This window comes from Toxotes jaculatrix, chromosome 3 (genome assembly GCF_017976425.1).
Source record: "Toxotes jaculatrix isolate fToxJac2 chromosome 3, fToxJac2.pri, whole genome shotgun sequence".
NCBI lineage: Eukaryota > Metazoa > Chordata > Actinopteri > Toxotidae > Toxotes > Toxotes jaculatrix.
Genome location: NC_054396.1, coordinates 18,374,079 through 18,391,987, shown reverse-complemented (window position 1 = coordinate 18,391,987; position 17,909 = coordinate 18,374,079). Strand labels below are relative to the sequence as shown.

The window sequence follows — 17,909 nt, the reverse complement described above, 5'->3', positions numbered from 1 at the left end:
GACGGAGGATGGAGAAGAGGAGAACCCGCTGGAGACCTCATCCTCTTTGGAGCTGGAGTTTGTCGACGATCCCAATTTTAAAAACAAGGTCAACTACTCTTCCAGTGCCGTCCAGATTCCTACAGACATATACAAAGGCTGTAAGTATACAAAAATACTTTTTTTCTTTATTAGTGTTCTGGTGAGTGAGTGAGACTACATAGGCCTATAAAATTCACCAGTTCACACCATGAAATTGTTGAATTCATGCATTAAATTAGCCGAAATTACAGTTACTAGCTACTTTTATATTTTGTATTATACACAAACAAATCAATAAGCACATAGAAAAAAGTTCTTGAATGCATGCAGCAACCAACAGTATGCTCATGAACACTGACGGAGCTTGACCTTACCTGAGGTTATATTAAAGGCCAGTGAAACGGCAGTTAGAGCATCTTTAGCTACAGTAACACAAAGTGACATATTTCCTCCTGAAATAGAACTCCTCATTCCTCATGGGGGAAGTTCAGGGATTTGATTGGATTGCTGGTGTTAAGACTTTTTATCTTCAACCTCCGTCACCTACACTTCAGCTGCATTTTTTTGAAAAAATTTTTGGCAACTGATAACTTAAAATACATCTCATGAACTCATGATATCGCTCCACTAGCTACTGTGACCCTCAAGCTAATGGTCAAGTGCAGTTTTACACGATAAGAGGAGTTAGCTGGTCAGCCCAAAGCACATTTGATTGGAAGAATTTATGCATACACCTGAGGGCAAGATGACTCATGAAAAATAATGTAATGTTTTACAGAGGGAAGAGAGGGATTGTGAAATAACATAATTTGAGATATACAAAGAAAAACACAACAGTTAGCACAAGGACACACTGAATTGTAATGTATAATGTATGTTTTATTTAACTGGATCTTTAAAGCCTGTTTTGTATGCTGAATAATCTCAAACTTGCAGGGCTAAGACAAAAAAAAAAAAAAAAAACATTAAATTGTATTCCAACCTATAGCATGCAACCTGTTGATGATGTTTACATCACTGGGCTCTGTGGTATTGGTTGTCCTCCCTGTCAGCAGATTGTAAAGCAGTTACATAGATCAGAAATTTCCAATACTTATATGCAGCAGTTTTACCTGTGTCATACATGTGCCAAGATGTCTGCTCCTGGTTTCGTACCGCTGGCTCATGGGTAGATGACGGTCTTTTGTTTTGACTTGACCTCTCCCCTCTCTCTCAGTACGTTAGCTCAGTCTTTCCCTCCTTTTATATCAGCTTGCACTTTAGCACACTAACATGATTTCAGATGACAGACGCTCTCTCACACCAGATTTGTACTGTATTTTTATTTGCATTTTTTTTTTCCCTGCGTGGGCATGGGCTGACTCGCTCGTGGACCCTGCCCTTCCTGCCTGGCAATGCACAGCCCTGCGGATATAACACCCTCCTTAGTCTGCAGCTGCCAAATGGACAAAAGGGAACACATGTACCTTCCGGGACTCTGATTTTACTTGGCATGTTCCCTCTGCTACCCACCTCTAACCTTTTGGACACTCTCTGCCTGCCTCTTTAAAGACTCAAAAATCAGAGCATGTGCAGACAGACAGCCATTTTAACAGTGGCAATTTTTTTTCTGTTATTGTCTAGCTCTTTGCCTTCTTTCTTGAACAAGCAGTGTATGGCACCTGTCTGTAACAATGCCCCCCAGCTGTGTCTCCAGACAAATCTTGTCTGAATTAGACACTCTTGGTTCAGGAGGAGATGTCAAAGGCCAGAGCTAACTCACAATAGAGCAATCAGGCCTGTACATTGTTCCCGGAGCCATTTTGAGCCAGTCTTGGTTCCCCTGTCTGAAGGTATGAGTCAGAGAATAAAGGCCTCTTGATTGAGCCTGGTGGAGACTAGAGGTTGTAGAGTGGTACAGCGCATGGAATTATTTTTTTTTTCAATTCTGTTCCGTGGAAAATGTTTACTACTGATGTTGTTTTGTTAGCTCCCATTGCGCGGTCTGCTGTGCTGAGATTGCCAACTGCAGATTTTGTGCCAACTCCATTATGAACATGTGTGCTGTGTTTTATTCGTTGGTGGTAAATAAACAGCGTTGAAAAACATGTTGCTGCCCAAATGTACAGTGATTCTTAAAGACGCTTTGCTACCACACCGAGCACAAATTTAGAAATTAGAAACATAGGTCTTGAGATGTTGAATGACTGTTAGTGGTCAAGCTGTTTTGTGGGTAATGTGGGCGCCAGGTTTTGATAAGGAAGAAAAATACAAAAAAGATGCTATTTTGCTGCATCGATCTTTATTCTTGTTTTAAACTCGACAGTGTCATAGAAGTGCAATGCTGAATCAGCAGAGCGCAGTTTTACCTAACTTATCTTATAGAAATTTACATCAAGCTCATGTTATGGGAGCTGCAAAAGCTTTACAGCGATGATGATAGTGGATTATTATCCGTGTGTGGTGTTCTACCCTGGTCCCACCAGTGGGAGCCTGCGGGGTGCCTTGGAGAGGATGTCTGAGGAAACTAGTGTGGGTGGATGGTGTCCTCTGGGTCTGGAGAGGTCTGGATCTACAGTATATCTGTGGGTATAGGATTAGCAGAAGAGAAGCAGCATGAGTGGGTAGATTCAGCGCTCATTCCTCAGGGGGAGGCCAAAGGAAAGGCAGAGAAAAGAAAACTGTAGGAAGAATGGAGCACAGTCCAAAGTGCAGCATAATGTTCAACAGTTACTGGGAAATTCTCAAGTGTTGTTTATTAGTACTCATGCTTTATGTAGTTGGAATGGCTTGCTTTGATTTGTACACATTTTTAATGCACTGAATAAACCAACTGTTTTCCATAAAATGGCAGCTTGAATTGCCAGTCACATCAAAATGGGTGTCCTTGGAGATGGACAGAGAGAAAGGCACAGATAGAGGGAACGATAGAAAGAAAGGTGAGAGGGGACCAAAGGAGAAGGGACACTTTAATAATAGCAACCATTTAGAGCAAAAAAAAAAAAAAAAAAAAAAAAAAATATATATATATATATATATATATATATATATATATATATATTTTATTGTGATCCTTTCAGCAGCTAAATGAGGCGGTGTATGCATCCTGGTTTGATTTGTCTGCTAGGCCCCATGTCCGTTTATTGAGATTGAGAGTGTTCCCTAAGCGCAGTAATGAACCATTTTATGATTCATTATCCCACTGCTGATTCCTGCTGCCAAGTCTGCAAACTTTCTAATTAGCTTAGGTCAAACATTCATACAGTTTTCTTCTAATTATCATTGCTTATTACAGGATGGACATCGCAACACAGCCACAGAGGAATAAATTGATGTGGGTGGTGTCGTCCATGGAGAAACAGGCTTTATTCTCCCACCGAATGTTACAGAAATTGTGAAGAAGAGGCAGAGATTTGCTGAATAATTGCAGAGGAAGGCCTCTGGGAATATAATCTTTAAAATTGCTGAAAAATAAGGATAAAAACAGCGGGGGAATACACAAATTATTCTTTGGTGGCTATTTTGTAGGTTCAGTGGAATCTTGCTGGTAATTGGACAGAGTTCATGCTGCAGATTGGGGATACTAAGCCTGATTGGGTCATTCTTCAGTTGCATGTACATTATAACATGTTGAAAATATAGAAGGTTCTAAATCAGCCTTTTTAAAAAGGTAGTAATTATGTGTGTATAGTGTACACATGGTGTAGGACTACATTAGTATTTGTATGAGAATAAGCCACTGTTTCCAGCAGGGAATAGAAAAAAAAAAAATCACCAGTGAATGTGGGAAGTCTTTTCATTAAATTTGAAGTTTAAATCCGCTGCATGGAGCGCCTTTTCCAGAGGCCTAACGTCATGTTGTCATTTTGCTATTGTAGTCAGGCACAGTGAGAAACTTGGTTATCACAAATGAATGGCGAGAACTGGCTAACTGTGTGTGCAGATGAAAGAGCAGAGCTTAAATGTTCTGCATGGAGTGATTATACCACCCACCCACCCACCATACACTATACACACACCGCACCCTACACACACACACATGCGTGCATGCCACAACCAATATTACCACCCTTCCCTATACGTCCGATTGTTCCAGTCTCTGCTCCCTTCACCAGATTTACTTTACATATTTCCAACATTTGTATATGCATACAATTATTTTTTAGATTGATTTTCCATAGCTCTTTCTTGTTGGAGAATTCAAGAATTCTCCAACTGTTTGAACCTACAGTATAACTGATTTCTGTGGCCATTTCAGGACAGCAGAAAAGCACCTTTTTAGCAGACAGTGGCTTATTATCAGTTTTTGGTCTCCACCAACTGTTGAGGGAAATATTTGGTATTTGATTTTTAGAGCTTTTTTGCTGAAAACATCTGCATCTAGAAACAGGTTTGGTGAGAGTGTACTAAACAATTACCTGAAAGATGCTAAAATGCTCCATAGTGATCAGGGGAAGTTCAGAGTTGGGTGATGATTCACCTCATTCATTAAATGCAGTCTTCAATACAGTACATTAGTCTCTTTAATACAATAAAAAAACACATTGTCCCCTGTTTGTTTCAACTTGATTTAGCTGATTTTTTTTGCACAACTGGGGGCAGCAGAAACAAGCTGTAAACACAATAACAAATCATCACCTTTTAAGATGACATGGCAGTATGTGAACAGCAGTAATGGTGCAACATTATTTTTCATTTAGAGCCACAGCTCTGAGCACCTAGTCAATATAAGTCCAATATTCTCTCTTTTATCTCTGTTTTTGGTCTCCAGAGGGAAATTTGTAACTGCTAAATGTTCACCATCTGGTTGCTGTGTCCATCTGTGGCTGAGAAAGTAGTGCACAGTGAGTTTGTAGAGCTGCTGCAGCTAGACAGCTAAACAATGACCTTAAGCTCTGTAAAGCCAAGGGGAGCAACAGATTCAGGTGCTGGTTCTCCTTAGGGTCATCACTACCAATCAAACCCCTTTCATGTTGCCAGGTTGTTTTCATCTTGTTATGTGATATGTTGTTATTATAAAAAATATTGACAATAAAATACTGTATATTCTATTGTCAATATAAATACACTTATTGCCAAAAAATGAATAAATAAATGCAAGAAATATATGGTCACTTATGCAGTACCTATCTGAAAGAGCAAGGGACAGTAATCTAAAATGTTATGCTTCAGGTAGTTTGGGACTTTACAGTAAAGTATAAACTGTGTAGCGTAGGCAAGAGCTAAACAATCCTATTATTTATGAGACTTTAATTAATGAGAGAAGAAAATCTCCAAGTCAGTGCTTAAACCAGCAGTAAGCCTGTACCCCTTTTCCTTTGAATGTTGGCTTCCGTTTTTACTACAGCACTCTCTGGTCTGTGGCTGGATCCCCTCTGGGAAGCTCCAGGCAAAAGAATCATCCAATTCACCTTTGTAAAGAGCAAATTGCATGGGGTATATGTAATGTGCAGTGGAAAATTGAGTGCAACAGATACAACAGATAGAGAGTCAACGCAGTGTCATATGAGATTTGAAAAGGAGAGAAAGATTTGCATCTGTGGGGTTTCATTTGAGTGAAACTACCTCTGATGTCTCTCATCTTGTTTAAAATGGATCTGGAGAGAAGTCTGCTCGCCTGGTACTGGAAGGACAAAGGCGACTTTTGATAGACAGACTCAGGTCTGTTCACAAAAGGAAGGGAAAATGATAATGAAAGAAATGAGAGTTATGCTTTGTTACGTAGTCGTATTATAGGCTGTGGCTCCAATTAGTGACTGTTCCCACTGTACTATGTATCTGTAATAACATGCTACATTTGTCATCTTAAAGTAACTCACGTGAGATCAGCTCAGCTCCTCTAAACATCAAACCAGATTTAAATGTGTGGAGAAAAAAAGCAAAAGTGATTTGTGAAAGAAAAAAAAAACAGAAATAGAGAAAAAATAACTAAAACACAAAACAGAAAGCAATAGAGAAGAGGGTAAGGAGAATGGGATTTAAAGTTAAACCAAAAGAAAAGAAACACTGCAGGCTGTATTTCTGTCGTTCTCGACTTTACAGACTCCATCTTTCTCTCTCTGCCCCTCACCCATCCAACCCCTATAGTGTGTGCCCAGTGAAGGGGCACTATCATTTACCCACACACTAATTAGAACAGTCAGCACAGCAAACCCCACTTCACTCACCACCAGCCTCACAAATTACATTTCATGTGTTTGTTATTTACTGCTCTTCTTTAATTAGAAAAATTATTTGGAGGAGCACTCTGGAGGTGTGGTGAAATCTCTCCTTTCTGTCTTATTCTGTATATATTAATAATCACCCCTCCTCTGAGAAATCCCCCCTCCCACGCCCCTTCAGAGTCTGAGATTACCGTTTAGTAAAACTTAGGTCCTCGACAACAAATACACTCATACTAAATGCTATTCCTGTGTGAAACTGTTTGAATCCCTCTCATGAATTTTTATTGTAATTATTTAATGCAGCTGTTTCAGCTGCATTAAATTCTTGGAGAATGCGCTGTAAAGTGAAAAGGAAAGAATACAAATTAAGTTATACACTGTCTTCTGGATGTTATTTTTCCCAACCAAAGGTACAAAGATGCATTTTTCTCTGCAAAGGCTCAGACTTTGTTTTAGCTTGTCTTTGTGGGTGTGTGAGCTGCTGCCAGTTCCAGTTGCTGCTGCTTTTCCTCTGCAGGATGAAAGGTTTAAGGTTCAGGCTCTTTAGCACTCAGCCAGGCCACAAAGCAGCCCTGAAGGAAGAGGGAAGAAGGAGAGATGGGAACGGGGGGGCAGGGGGTATGGGGGTGAGATGGCAAAGGAATATTGGGCTGACAATACAGAGAGACAGAGGAAGAGATGGTACATGGGGATGCAGAGATGGTGGTCTGTAATGACCTCAAACTGTTGCTTTATCAAACTGCTTGTTTTGCGGGGGCCAAAACAAATTACAACATTTCCTCACTCAGCTTTGCGTTCAGTTGTGTTCTGTTGGATTTTGTCAGTTTTCAGTGCCATGGGCGCCACAGAGAAAATTCTATTCACCCCCATTGTTTTGGTCTGGAAGCTAAAAGAAGGAAAATTAAAATAAACCTCTGACAAGGGAGAGTGAGAAAACAGTGTACTGACTGTTTAAGTGACAAAAACCAATGGTTTTCTGATAAAATCTGAGTCTCTCCTTACTCGATGATACAGCCAAAGATTGCGATAACCTTCTTTTTAAGATATGACTATGGAAGAACATGCTTTCTGGATATTAACTCGCTAAGATTCAAAACAAGCTGTATATGTCTCTCTGTCTGCTTGAGTAATGTCACTTATATGTCAACGTGAGCAGAAATGAACGATACCAGTACCACTTAGTCACTGTGTTTAAAAAGTAGAATATGTAAACGCTTTATGGCGATGACAGCAATAATGGTTATGACTCTTCAAAGGGACTCAGCTAATAGCTTTAGCTCCATTACTGTTATGGATTTCTTACGAGGGAGCACTTGTGTTCCACTATGATATATTACAGGCCACTGTGCCATTTTTTTCTGCTTTGTGTGTACAGTCAATGCATGTACTCATTTCAATAATGTTGGATTAATACAGGGCATAAGGCTCAGATCGCTTTGAATGGCTCCTTATCACGAGTATATCAGAGTGAATAATGAGTGTATGAGGAGGTTGGGGGGGCTGGGGTGGGGTCATGGGATAGAGGTGGTGGTGGATGGGGGTTGAGGAATGATCTCACACAGAGATGCTCCATAAATCCCACTCATAATTGTTTCCCTACTTGGTGTGCAGTCTTGCTCCACAAAGGGGCAAAGCCAAGGGTGCTTTAAATGTCAGGGGAGCGGCACGCTGATGAATTACCTTTTAAAGATATCAGAGAGAGGCGCGTTTCACGTGAAAGATGAGCCCAACACAACGCTCTGAGGCTCTGTCCGCCTGTGTGAGCATATTTCCCCCCCAGGGGAAATTTGTCTTTTTATCAACTGTCCAGAGAAGTCACAGCATATCCTAACTGAATAAATCAAAGAGAATTAGTTTGCCGTGTTCCCTTATCTCTGATGTGCCCGTTTTTCTGCAGAGATCACCTGCAGATGTGTGTTTCTATGTGTGTGTGTGTGTGTGTGTGTGTGTGTATGTGTTTGCAGAGTTGGACACAGAAGTGGCTCACATGACTGGTTTAGTTTGAGCTGGAAGCCTAAACACACATACACGTCTGTTTTATTACTCTTCTTTGAAAGATGAAGAGTGAAGAGTTGGAAGAAATATGCACAAACACCACTGCCAGTAGACACATCATGAACACAGAAGCACTCAGAAAATATAATAGGCACATTGTAGGTGTTGAATTTGTGCATCTGTACAGCGCATTGCTGTCCCGTGCTGTACAGGCAGCATAGGCAGCCAGAGTTTAGTTAATACCTTGATGTTAGTCGGGAGTACCTGAGATTTTGCTAGTTTTAAACAGAGGTCATAGGATGTCTCTTTGCCCTTGGCCTGTCTGGGACAGCTATCATTAAAGACTGTGCCTCTTCAGATAAGAGTATCCAGGACTTCACAGCACGCAGGCTGCCCCCGCAGCAGCCTGCTGTGATAACTCATGCTCTAAGGATAATGGTTTTTACACATTAATCAGATGACTCTTTAACCACGGAGTATTGCCTGGCCCCAGATGGAGTTTAAATGCATAGTTTGGTTCCCTGATAATCTCCGCGCAAACATCAGTAAAGTATAGTCACTGTTCTCACTGAAATGAATCAGAGTCATGGGAGCGGCTGCAGGAAGTTTGAAAATTCACAGTCAAAAATTACAGAGATACTGAGAGCCTCACTAATTTTTCTAGTTCAGTCTTTCTGGTTCTTCAGGCCATCTGGACTCCTGTATTTTAAACATTCTGTTATGGCACACATTCTTCAGGAATGAATCGTCACATAACCACACAGCAAAAAGATGACAAACCATTAAACTGATAAGATAGAAAATATCTCTTTTTCCAATAAATCAGAAGTTGCCATATGTTTTACAATGATGCTAAAGCCTCAGCTCCAGCTCCAACGCCTCCAGATGTACAACAGTGATTTTTCATTAGCAGGTTCTTCACCCACTAAGCAAAGGACAAAGGTTATCTGACATTTGTTATATAATATGAAAACATTTTCAGTAATCAGTTCTTTGACCTCAATCATGTCTTGGATTTTGCCATTTTCAATTTAGCAGTTTAAAGTTTGCAGTTTGTTTTCAGGGTTTTTTTTTCCTTCTCCTTCCCTCATGGGCGAGAAATTGCCTTTTGCGGGTTGTGAAAGCAGCCACTCATTCGTGTTAATTTCTGTGTTGCTTTCCATCAATCGTACTCCCCCTCTCTCTGGGTTTTTATGTTTATCCCCATCTGTAGGGCTGCCTCTATCCTCCTCCATTCTTCCTTTGTGTTTATGTCTATGAATTTTGAGAAAAACATGCTGAGGAGCTCCCCTTGGTGATGGCAGCAATTTGGCTTTTATATATTCCTATCCTCCAGACACTACTTAGTGTTTCTGTAGTGAGTGTGCGTGTGCACATGTGTGTTTGTGTGCATTTGTTTTACAGGATGCTAAAGAGTAATGAAACTTAGCTTTGTTTTGAGCAACAATTTTGGAGAGAGTTTGGCAAGGTGGAACAGGGCTTTCAGCTGAAAAGATAAAAACAATATTATGTTTTGGGGTAATGACAGTGTGATTATACACAAGCTTTCAGTTTAGAGTAAAGGAGGTGAGCAGTTCATGGAGAAAGGTTGGTGGTGTATTTCTTACCTCTAAACTGACAGCTCGTCAAAGACTCTGAGCGGTAATTGAAAAGCATGGGAAAAGTGGATAATGATCATTTATTTGTGTGAAATTCAAACGAGGGGTTGAGAAAAGCTGGACTTGTCGGTTCAGAGGCTTATCTAGCTTTGGTTGGCTGAGTAATTAAATCAGAGAAGCGACTGAAGTTCTCCTCAGCTCAGCGCCTCATCTTGTTTCCTCTTTAATCAGGTGGCTATTAAACCTCTGATTGCACTCCCCATCTTCTGACTTCAGCTTAGCTATTAAACACAGACTGAAAGCATTTTTGGTTTGTGTGTATGTGTGTGTGTGTGTGTGTGTGTGTAGGCATATTTTCATATGTTAAAAGGGTAGAAAAAGTATAATCGGGATCAAAAGTGAAAGAAATAGGGCGACAGTGTAAATACAATATGAGTTACGTTAGAGTGAGGTACAAATGAAACGAGATGCCACCGGCGGCATGTTATTTCATTTCTTGCTGACTAGATGATGAATACTTCTCTCCACAGCCATAAATCCATTTCACAGAGTACCTCTGACCTGTGAGATATATCTATGACCTTACGTTTTAAGTCAAAACACACACGATGATGTGTTTAGCCACACGTGCACAAGCAGACCAGTTATTTCTCTCTTTCTTGTTTGCCCCTTTCTCCTCTATTTATTCTCCCAATCACCAAGCAATCCTTTAACACACAGAAACATGCTGCGAGTGACATATGACCTCCTCCAAGGTCATCTCAAATTCTTCATCTGCACTCCTCAGAGATCACCCAGATTAGACTGATGCCCCGCTCAGACGGCCACCACTGGCCGAGTCGCCTGCATACATCCATTCTTATGTACTCAGCTCACTGCTGCTGGCATGGACAAGGTTGTTCAGCAAGGAGAGTTGACCTTTGGGGTACTAACAAAAAAAAAAAAACTAGAGTTTTGCACTTTGGTTATGCTCTATTTAGTGCTCATTACTTGAGGCTTTTATTAAAAATAAGAGAAATTTTCTGTTTATTTTGCTTATCAAAAAACAGAATGCAAAATATTTTTTTAAATAATCAATTACATAAGATTCTGGGTCTATCGGATTATAAAAGAATATTTCCAGCACCTGTACTTTAAGTATTTTTGCTTTTTTATATATACTTAAAGGGACTATGGCTCATACTCAGCAGCTCATTTGCAATTCTCCACATTTTTTTCTCTTTATATAACCAGAAGCATATTCTGAGTTGTGCTCATTGCAAGAGGGCCTTGTTTACTAAAAACATATGCACAGTGTCCTCTTGCAGCAGATATCTTTTTGCTCCATGGGGATGTTGAAATATAGGTGAAAATCTGGGCAAACTTCATGTTCTTCTTTTGAAAAACTGAGCATTTTTCTGTGTAGATTGATAAACTTGAAAATAATGAGCCCTGTAATATATTCACCAGTTCCTGATTGTGTTTCTCTTTTTGTGTGTGTTCCTACAGCCCCAGTCATCCTAAATGAGTTAAACTGGACCCAGGCTCTGGAGAGGGTCTTCATTGAAAACCGTCGGGAGGACAGCTCTCTGCGCTGGCAGGTGTTTGGCAGTGCCACAGGAGTGACACGATACTACCCAGGTAGGCTGCAGGGCACCGAGTCAACAGTCTGCCTTATAACTCACGGCAAGATAAAGTCTAAATTGACCCGAGGGCTCCTCGGCTGCAGAACATTGGAAATCTCTTATCAGATGGCTGTACTGGTAACTCGATAGAATGAAATTATGATTACTTTGATCTAAGCTGATCTGAAATATCCTACAGTGCGCGCTACGTCCTATAACTTATTTTCTTGCTCTCTTCAGCCACTCCATGGAGGGCACCCAACAAGATCGACCTGTATGACGTCCGCAGAAGACCATGGTAAGTGCCTTCTTTATAGAGACCCTAAGGTGTGTAGTCTCAGCATAATAACAGTGTAATTCCTTCTCTTCCGCTATTAATGCCTGTTGGCCATTTTAGGACGAATATGAAAAGAACAGCCATTATCCTTATAATTTGCAGTCATTTTCAGAGGTGTTTGATTCTAAATTGTTCCAAATTGGCACCTTAGGACTCTTTAGGGGCATTAATGGTGAAATACACTGGTATTGTCCTTTAACCCCTGATGTACTGTACTTATGAATGATGTTGCTGAGAATTTTCTTAGTTTGGATCGTCATCCAAAAAAAGACAAGTTCAGGCCAGCTTTTGGTAAGCTATAAGAGAGAAGAGTTATTAGTACATTACCAACATTTTGACACCAATAAATGTAGAAAATTCTTAGATAAATTTGTTATCTTTCAAAGATAATTAGCTTTCAAAGTGCAGTGTTTTACTCCAGGTGAATTTTGGACAGAGTGATTGTTGGGCACCAGGTGAGTCCAGCTGAGCGTTGAGAGGACAGAAGTGTGTGTAGCTCAGAGCGGACCGCCTCTAACCAATACAAACATCAGCAGCAGCAGCAGAGTAAAATTGCAGAAATTTAACTTGTCATTGAAACACCTGTGCTGTCAGCAGCAGCACTGTCACGCTGTCTTAAAATTGTGACAAACTGTTGGGATGTGAGTATACACACACATATGCTGTAAACAATAGATTTTTAATTTTTGTGTTACAAAGGAGGCATAAACTTGTGTCCATACTCTTGTATACTTGTGCCAGAGAATTTGTCTTTCATTGTTATATTGAAGATAATGCTAGGTCTTCATAGTCATCATAAGTCTATGCTCAGTGTTGAAGTCAAAAGCAGTAACATACTTTACGTTAAACTCTTTTCAAGTATTACATGTGCTTACCTACTGCACTACTCTAAAATTCTCTCCACAAAGGTGATGTATGCATTTGTTTAGGGGAAGGACATTTTAAAATTGAGATAAGTTTCAGGATCATTTTCCTAAACTGTCTGCTTAAGGCATGTCTGCACATTGAGACAGCTTTGTGACTATAGCCACATGTGCAAAAGAAAGGCTTTGATTCTTAAATCCACTCTTGCATTAAGATTCCTGTGCAGTGTTTTGTCTCTGGCCCGTCTAGACCACACCTAAATAAAGGATATTGTTTAATGGAATGAGATCAACACATTTTCCTAAATAAGTATTTATCTCAGTAAGAGATAATGTAACTGTAACTGTGTTTTGCTAGAAAGATAAAACACTATAGGGCAAAAACAATGTAGGGGCTAATGTTTTGTGGCCACCTTTGCCTCTGGTTCTTAGTGCAACAGCTGATCCCTGTACAGAGTGCCAGGGTGGCCAAGAGTGATGAGCTGGACAGAACTAGACTGCGTCAGGCCAAACATCCCCTTCACCCACCCACCCTAGCTTCCTGTCTACCCTTCCTCGTTCAGTCTACCTGCCACTGTCACATTGGCTTTGTGGCAGGCCTGCCTGTTGCCTGGTTACAGGTTGGAGTGAACTGGACATAATCATGACAGCAATGTTGATTAGACCTGACCTCGTTTTCCATCTCTGTCTCAGTCCAGCTCAGCCTGAGTGGCTGTTTGAGGTCAGGCCAGGCTGTCAGATGAAGTCAACAAGCTCAGATCAAGCAAACAAAAGACAAGCTAAAGATTCTGCATTCTGGGGATAGTTTGTGTGGAACTCAAGCTCTAAAATACACAAGAGTCAGTAATTTTTATGACACCTTGCTGGTGACAACCGTGACAAAACTGTTCATTGTGACAAAATACACTTGATAACTTTTATTAAATTCCTTCAAAGTCTTTACTACATAGAGAGTCTGGACAGGCATGGCTGTAAACTGCAACTTGACTGGTTGGCGGAGGCATACAACCACAAGCTGGTAATTCTAGTTTACATTTAGCTTGTGCACAAATTTTAAGCCTTTCAAGAAAAAAAGTAAAAGGCATCAACCAACACCTCGGTGTATCTGTAATCATCAAACTAACGAGGTGTTCCCTGACAATTTAATTAAGTTAACACCAGAAGAAAGTCTCCCTAGTGCTCCACTGTCACAGTAGGCAACACTATAAACAGGAAAGATGCCGGGAAACACAAGCCACTGTGTAGCAGAACAACTTAAAACAAGGATCCTGTCTCTGATCTGTCAGCACAATAACCAAAGTACTCTCGAGTTTAATTCTCGTACACATGTTTTGACCAGGGGACCCTTCCCGGAGACAGGAAGGAACAAGGAAGAGAAAGATCAGGGGGACTGCTGAGCGGCAGCAGCGTCTGTGACAAGGTTAGACAGAGGAAGAGGTGCATTTTTTGCGCAGAGGAACAGCTTGTCACCCCCCTGGTCCTCCATGTTTGTCACTGTCATTTGTGTCGAGCGTTTCCTCATGTCGGAGCCTTCGACATTTCCTATGGCCTGTTGCTTAGCAACTTGTGCCCGGCCTCGCTGAGTGGCGGGGCCATGGCAGGGAGTGTCATGATATGTCAGGTCAGACTTGTGTGATTATGGTCTAACATGCTGTCTCCCCGGCTGACATTCTCTGGAGAGGTTGGCCAATCACGCACGTAACAAAAACAGTCCACAGGGGTTAGGTAAGCCCGTCACGTGTGCTTATGTGACAGGAGTAGATAGCAGCATCCATCACAGGAACAGTAACAAAAACAAGATGAGCATTAACACAAGTCAGACAAAACATATCTCATGCACCCACTTGCTTCTTCAATAGCACCTAAATTTTAATTCTCACTTTTTCTGTAAATAAATAATACTGCAGCATATTTTTTTTTAAATGAATAAAACAGAATTTGGACATAGCAGACATCTGAGAGCTGGCAATGTTTTTTCCCCTTTTTCAACAAACCCATTGTTGCCTGTTAAATGAGATTTAAAATGGGTCTATGTAAATTTTTGCCTTTCATTTGTAAGAGCAAAAATTAGTTATTTCTCAGTTCAAAAGGTTAAAGTGCACTTGCTTTAAGCTTTGAGTTGAATATCCCACAACATTCAGCATTTGGGAGGAACCATATTGAGCTTTTAAGTTTGTATTCCAGTCGTAAAGTTGAAGCTAGCAAGCTTGGCCAACTAGCTGCTGCTCTAAAAGTGGAGACTACCTTCCCATATTATCAGAGATTTGAATTAAATGTAACTTTTTGTTCACTTATTTCAACACCAGCTGAGTCATAGGCAGCTTTCACATACTTAATGCTGTTTTTGTCCCATGTTACAAAAAAAAGGTGGATGTAGCAGCGTCTCTCCTTCATGAATCCAGTTGTGGTGATGCCAAATGACCAGACTGACAAAACTCAGAGCAACAGCTAGTCCTTTAGTCTCACCACTCCAAACATCCCCCCATGATACAAATTGTATTAAGAAACATATGAAGACAATTGACAATAATTATCATGTGGAATAACAAATGAAGTGTTATTACAAACCATTTTTTTGCCCACTCACCCAGATATTAGGCCAGTTGAGTTACCAGCAGGCCGACAGACATTGTCAGTTGTACCAAAATTTCATGCCCGCTGGAGAACACTTATGTAGGCAATGCCACATGCCATTGCAGAAAAGTAGATGCATAATAATAGTTCATTAAGGACATCTCTGGCCCATAGAGCAAACAATACACAAAAGCAAACAATACAGACAAAATAGAAGACAAGATAAAAGAAACGATAAAAACATCATGTGGTGTATCAAATTTAAAATTCACTTTTCTTGGTAGTTGCAATTTTGACCAAACGAGTACACAAGTCAAAACAACCAAGGATAAACGCATACAGGCAAAAAGGACTTTACATACATGTCCCATAAATAATTTACAAGCACAGACAAACACACACTCTCACACATTCTCCCACACACCTGTCAGCTCTTTCCCACACATGGGCTGATGTGCCAGATAGATACTGTAGATACTGTCACAAATACCAGTATAGCAACTGGAATGCACAGATGCAATCGCAAGAACATGCTTCAGTAATGTTTGCACTGACACTGTCTCCTGGAAGAATCCCCGAATTGGAGTTGTGATTGACTATGGAGAGTGAAAGTAGCAGCCAAAATTCATGGCCAGTTCGTAGCGTAATAGACCTGTAGCTTCATCGGGATGGATGGATGGTGACCTGGCCGGAGCCGACCAGCTGCACCTCTGATGAAAGAGATCGGAGGTCTGCCTGCCTCTACAGATGGGCTCTCTCCCTCTGTCTGCACCCCCACCGACAGCCCCAGGAAAATTAATGGTCCAGTCAACACACTTAATTGTCTCCAATTGCTCTGACATTAATTATTAACATTTGTCCATTATATTGTCTGTTCATGTTATCAAGGGAAGCGAAACAGAGGGTGAAGTGAGGCAGAGGGAGAGAGAAGAGTGAAAGGACGAAGAGAAAAATAACCAGAGACAGGCATGGAGTCATGTTAGCCAAGCGTTGCCAAGATCCCATTACCTCCCAGGTTCACAACAGCATGTAGGCTATATCACATATTGATTTCTTCAAAAAGTCAATCTAACTTCTTTGTAAATATTATGACTACTGGTCAATCCTCAAAGCTGAGGCTCCCCAAAACACCATTCCCCATATCTACAGCCCTCAGCTTCACCTTCTTCATCTTTCATTCTGTTCACCCTACTTGAGGGAGAAGCTGACTCAAATAAGACAGATGTATTATTGGCGAGACTGAAGGAGACACAGGACTTCAGTAGTTTTACAAGGAGAGTCCCTATCAAAGATTTGACATTTCAGTTTAAGTCAAGATGTCGAGACTTTCTGTTGCATCTTGAGAGCAACAGTTACAGACTAGTTCTTGTGTGCTAAAAATTAATATTGATATATTCCAATATGCATTACTAATTGAATATTCTGCACTTATTTCTCACCAAGGAAAGTGGTGGAAAAATCGAGCTTAAAATTTTGTGTGTTCTTCTTAGGCACAGACGAAAATATGGAAATGTGAATGTTGGTACCAACACTTCCAATAATCAACAGAAAGTGGAATAAATAAACGGCAGACAACATCTCTTTCTCCTGCAGGCTCTCTGGGCACCGTCCTCCTATATTTTTATCTTAATTCAATCTTTATTCGCCTGCCACATCCACAGGAGCACTAAGAGTGCAGCAGTCCATAAAATAATAAGCCCATCAGCACAACACAAATCCACGCACACTGGGGAGCATGCACACAAACACTCCTACAATGCACACACACACACACACTAGAAGTTTCTCTGTGTTATATACAGCTCTCTCATTATGGTACGGTTACTCTGCTTACATCTGCTGTACATAATGCACGTATGTCTGAGCTCATAATGTGAAGAAAATTCACACATTATAGTGGACAAACACGCACAGTACAAAAGGTACTGTATAATACATCCCACTCATTATGTGTATGCACTGTACAGTGCAGCCAAAAAACATAGTTCACAACAGACAACAGCGGAATATGAGCACTCTAACTGATGACTGCCTACACACACAGCTCCAAACATACAGTCAGCTTTTCTTGTACATTCGCTGCAGCTCAATAAAATGAGACGAAGTCACTCCGCGTATCACGCTACATGTATCTATTGCATGTTTCTGAAATGTTGTAGATAATTCCTCCAATTTAAATGTAATGCACAACACTTTGTGGAATGGGTCAGGGTGCATAAACACAATCTCCTGAGAGAGTTAGCCCCCCCGGCACAGTTAATGTATTGATTTTACAACGCTGCGCCATGATAAAACTATTTCATGAATTCCAATGAGACTCCTTTACCAGACTGCTGAAAAAGGGGTGAAATACAATCACCACAACGAAGAATATGTCATTGTGTTCATTGCTTGTATAATGCATTTCTTTTAGATTTATGGGGGGGTGGTGGTGGTGGCGGGTTGTAAGGGTGGGTTGGCTCTGAATGCTGCTGCTTTAATCTCCTCTCATTTAGAGCGATACCTCGTTCCACCTCAGTGTAAAGAGCACGTCTAATACACACATGAATCAGACTTCGTTTTGATTGTACATATTGTCATGCGCACATTTGTGATCGTATGAACACGTTTATTTCATGACATACATGATGTATGTTTATGGCTTTCTTGTATTTTTTATGACCATACAAGTCACTACTGCTGCTGTGGCCAGACTTGCTTGTTGATTTATTTGGTTAATAATATATCACCAAAAAAATAAATAAATAAATAAATAAATAAATAAAAAAAAAAAA

At 40.6% G+C, this 17,909-nt stretch overlaps 1 protein-coding gene across 1 annotated transcript in view; it reads left to right on the top strand.

Moving 5' to 3' along the window:
• The window catches only part of cacna2d2a (calcium channel, voltage-dependent, alpha 2/delta subunit 2a), a 145,755-nt gene that overhangs the window by 95,039 nt on the left and 32,807 nt on the right, over positions 1–17,909 (top strand). The window contains exons 5-7 of the mRNA XM_041032974.1: positions 2–140; positions 11,246–11,377; positions 11,602–11,659. Of these exons, the coding sequence (XP_040888908.1) occupies positions 2–140; positions 11,246–11,377; positions 11,602–11,659 (329 nt within the window). The remainder of the gene's footprint in view (position 1; positions 141–11,245; positions 11,378–11,601; positions 11,660–17,909) is intronic.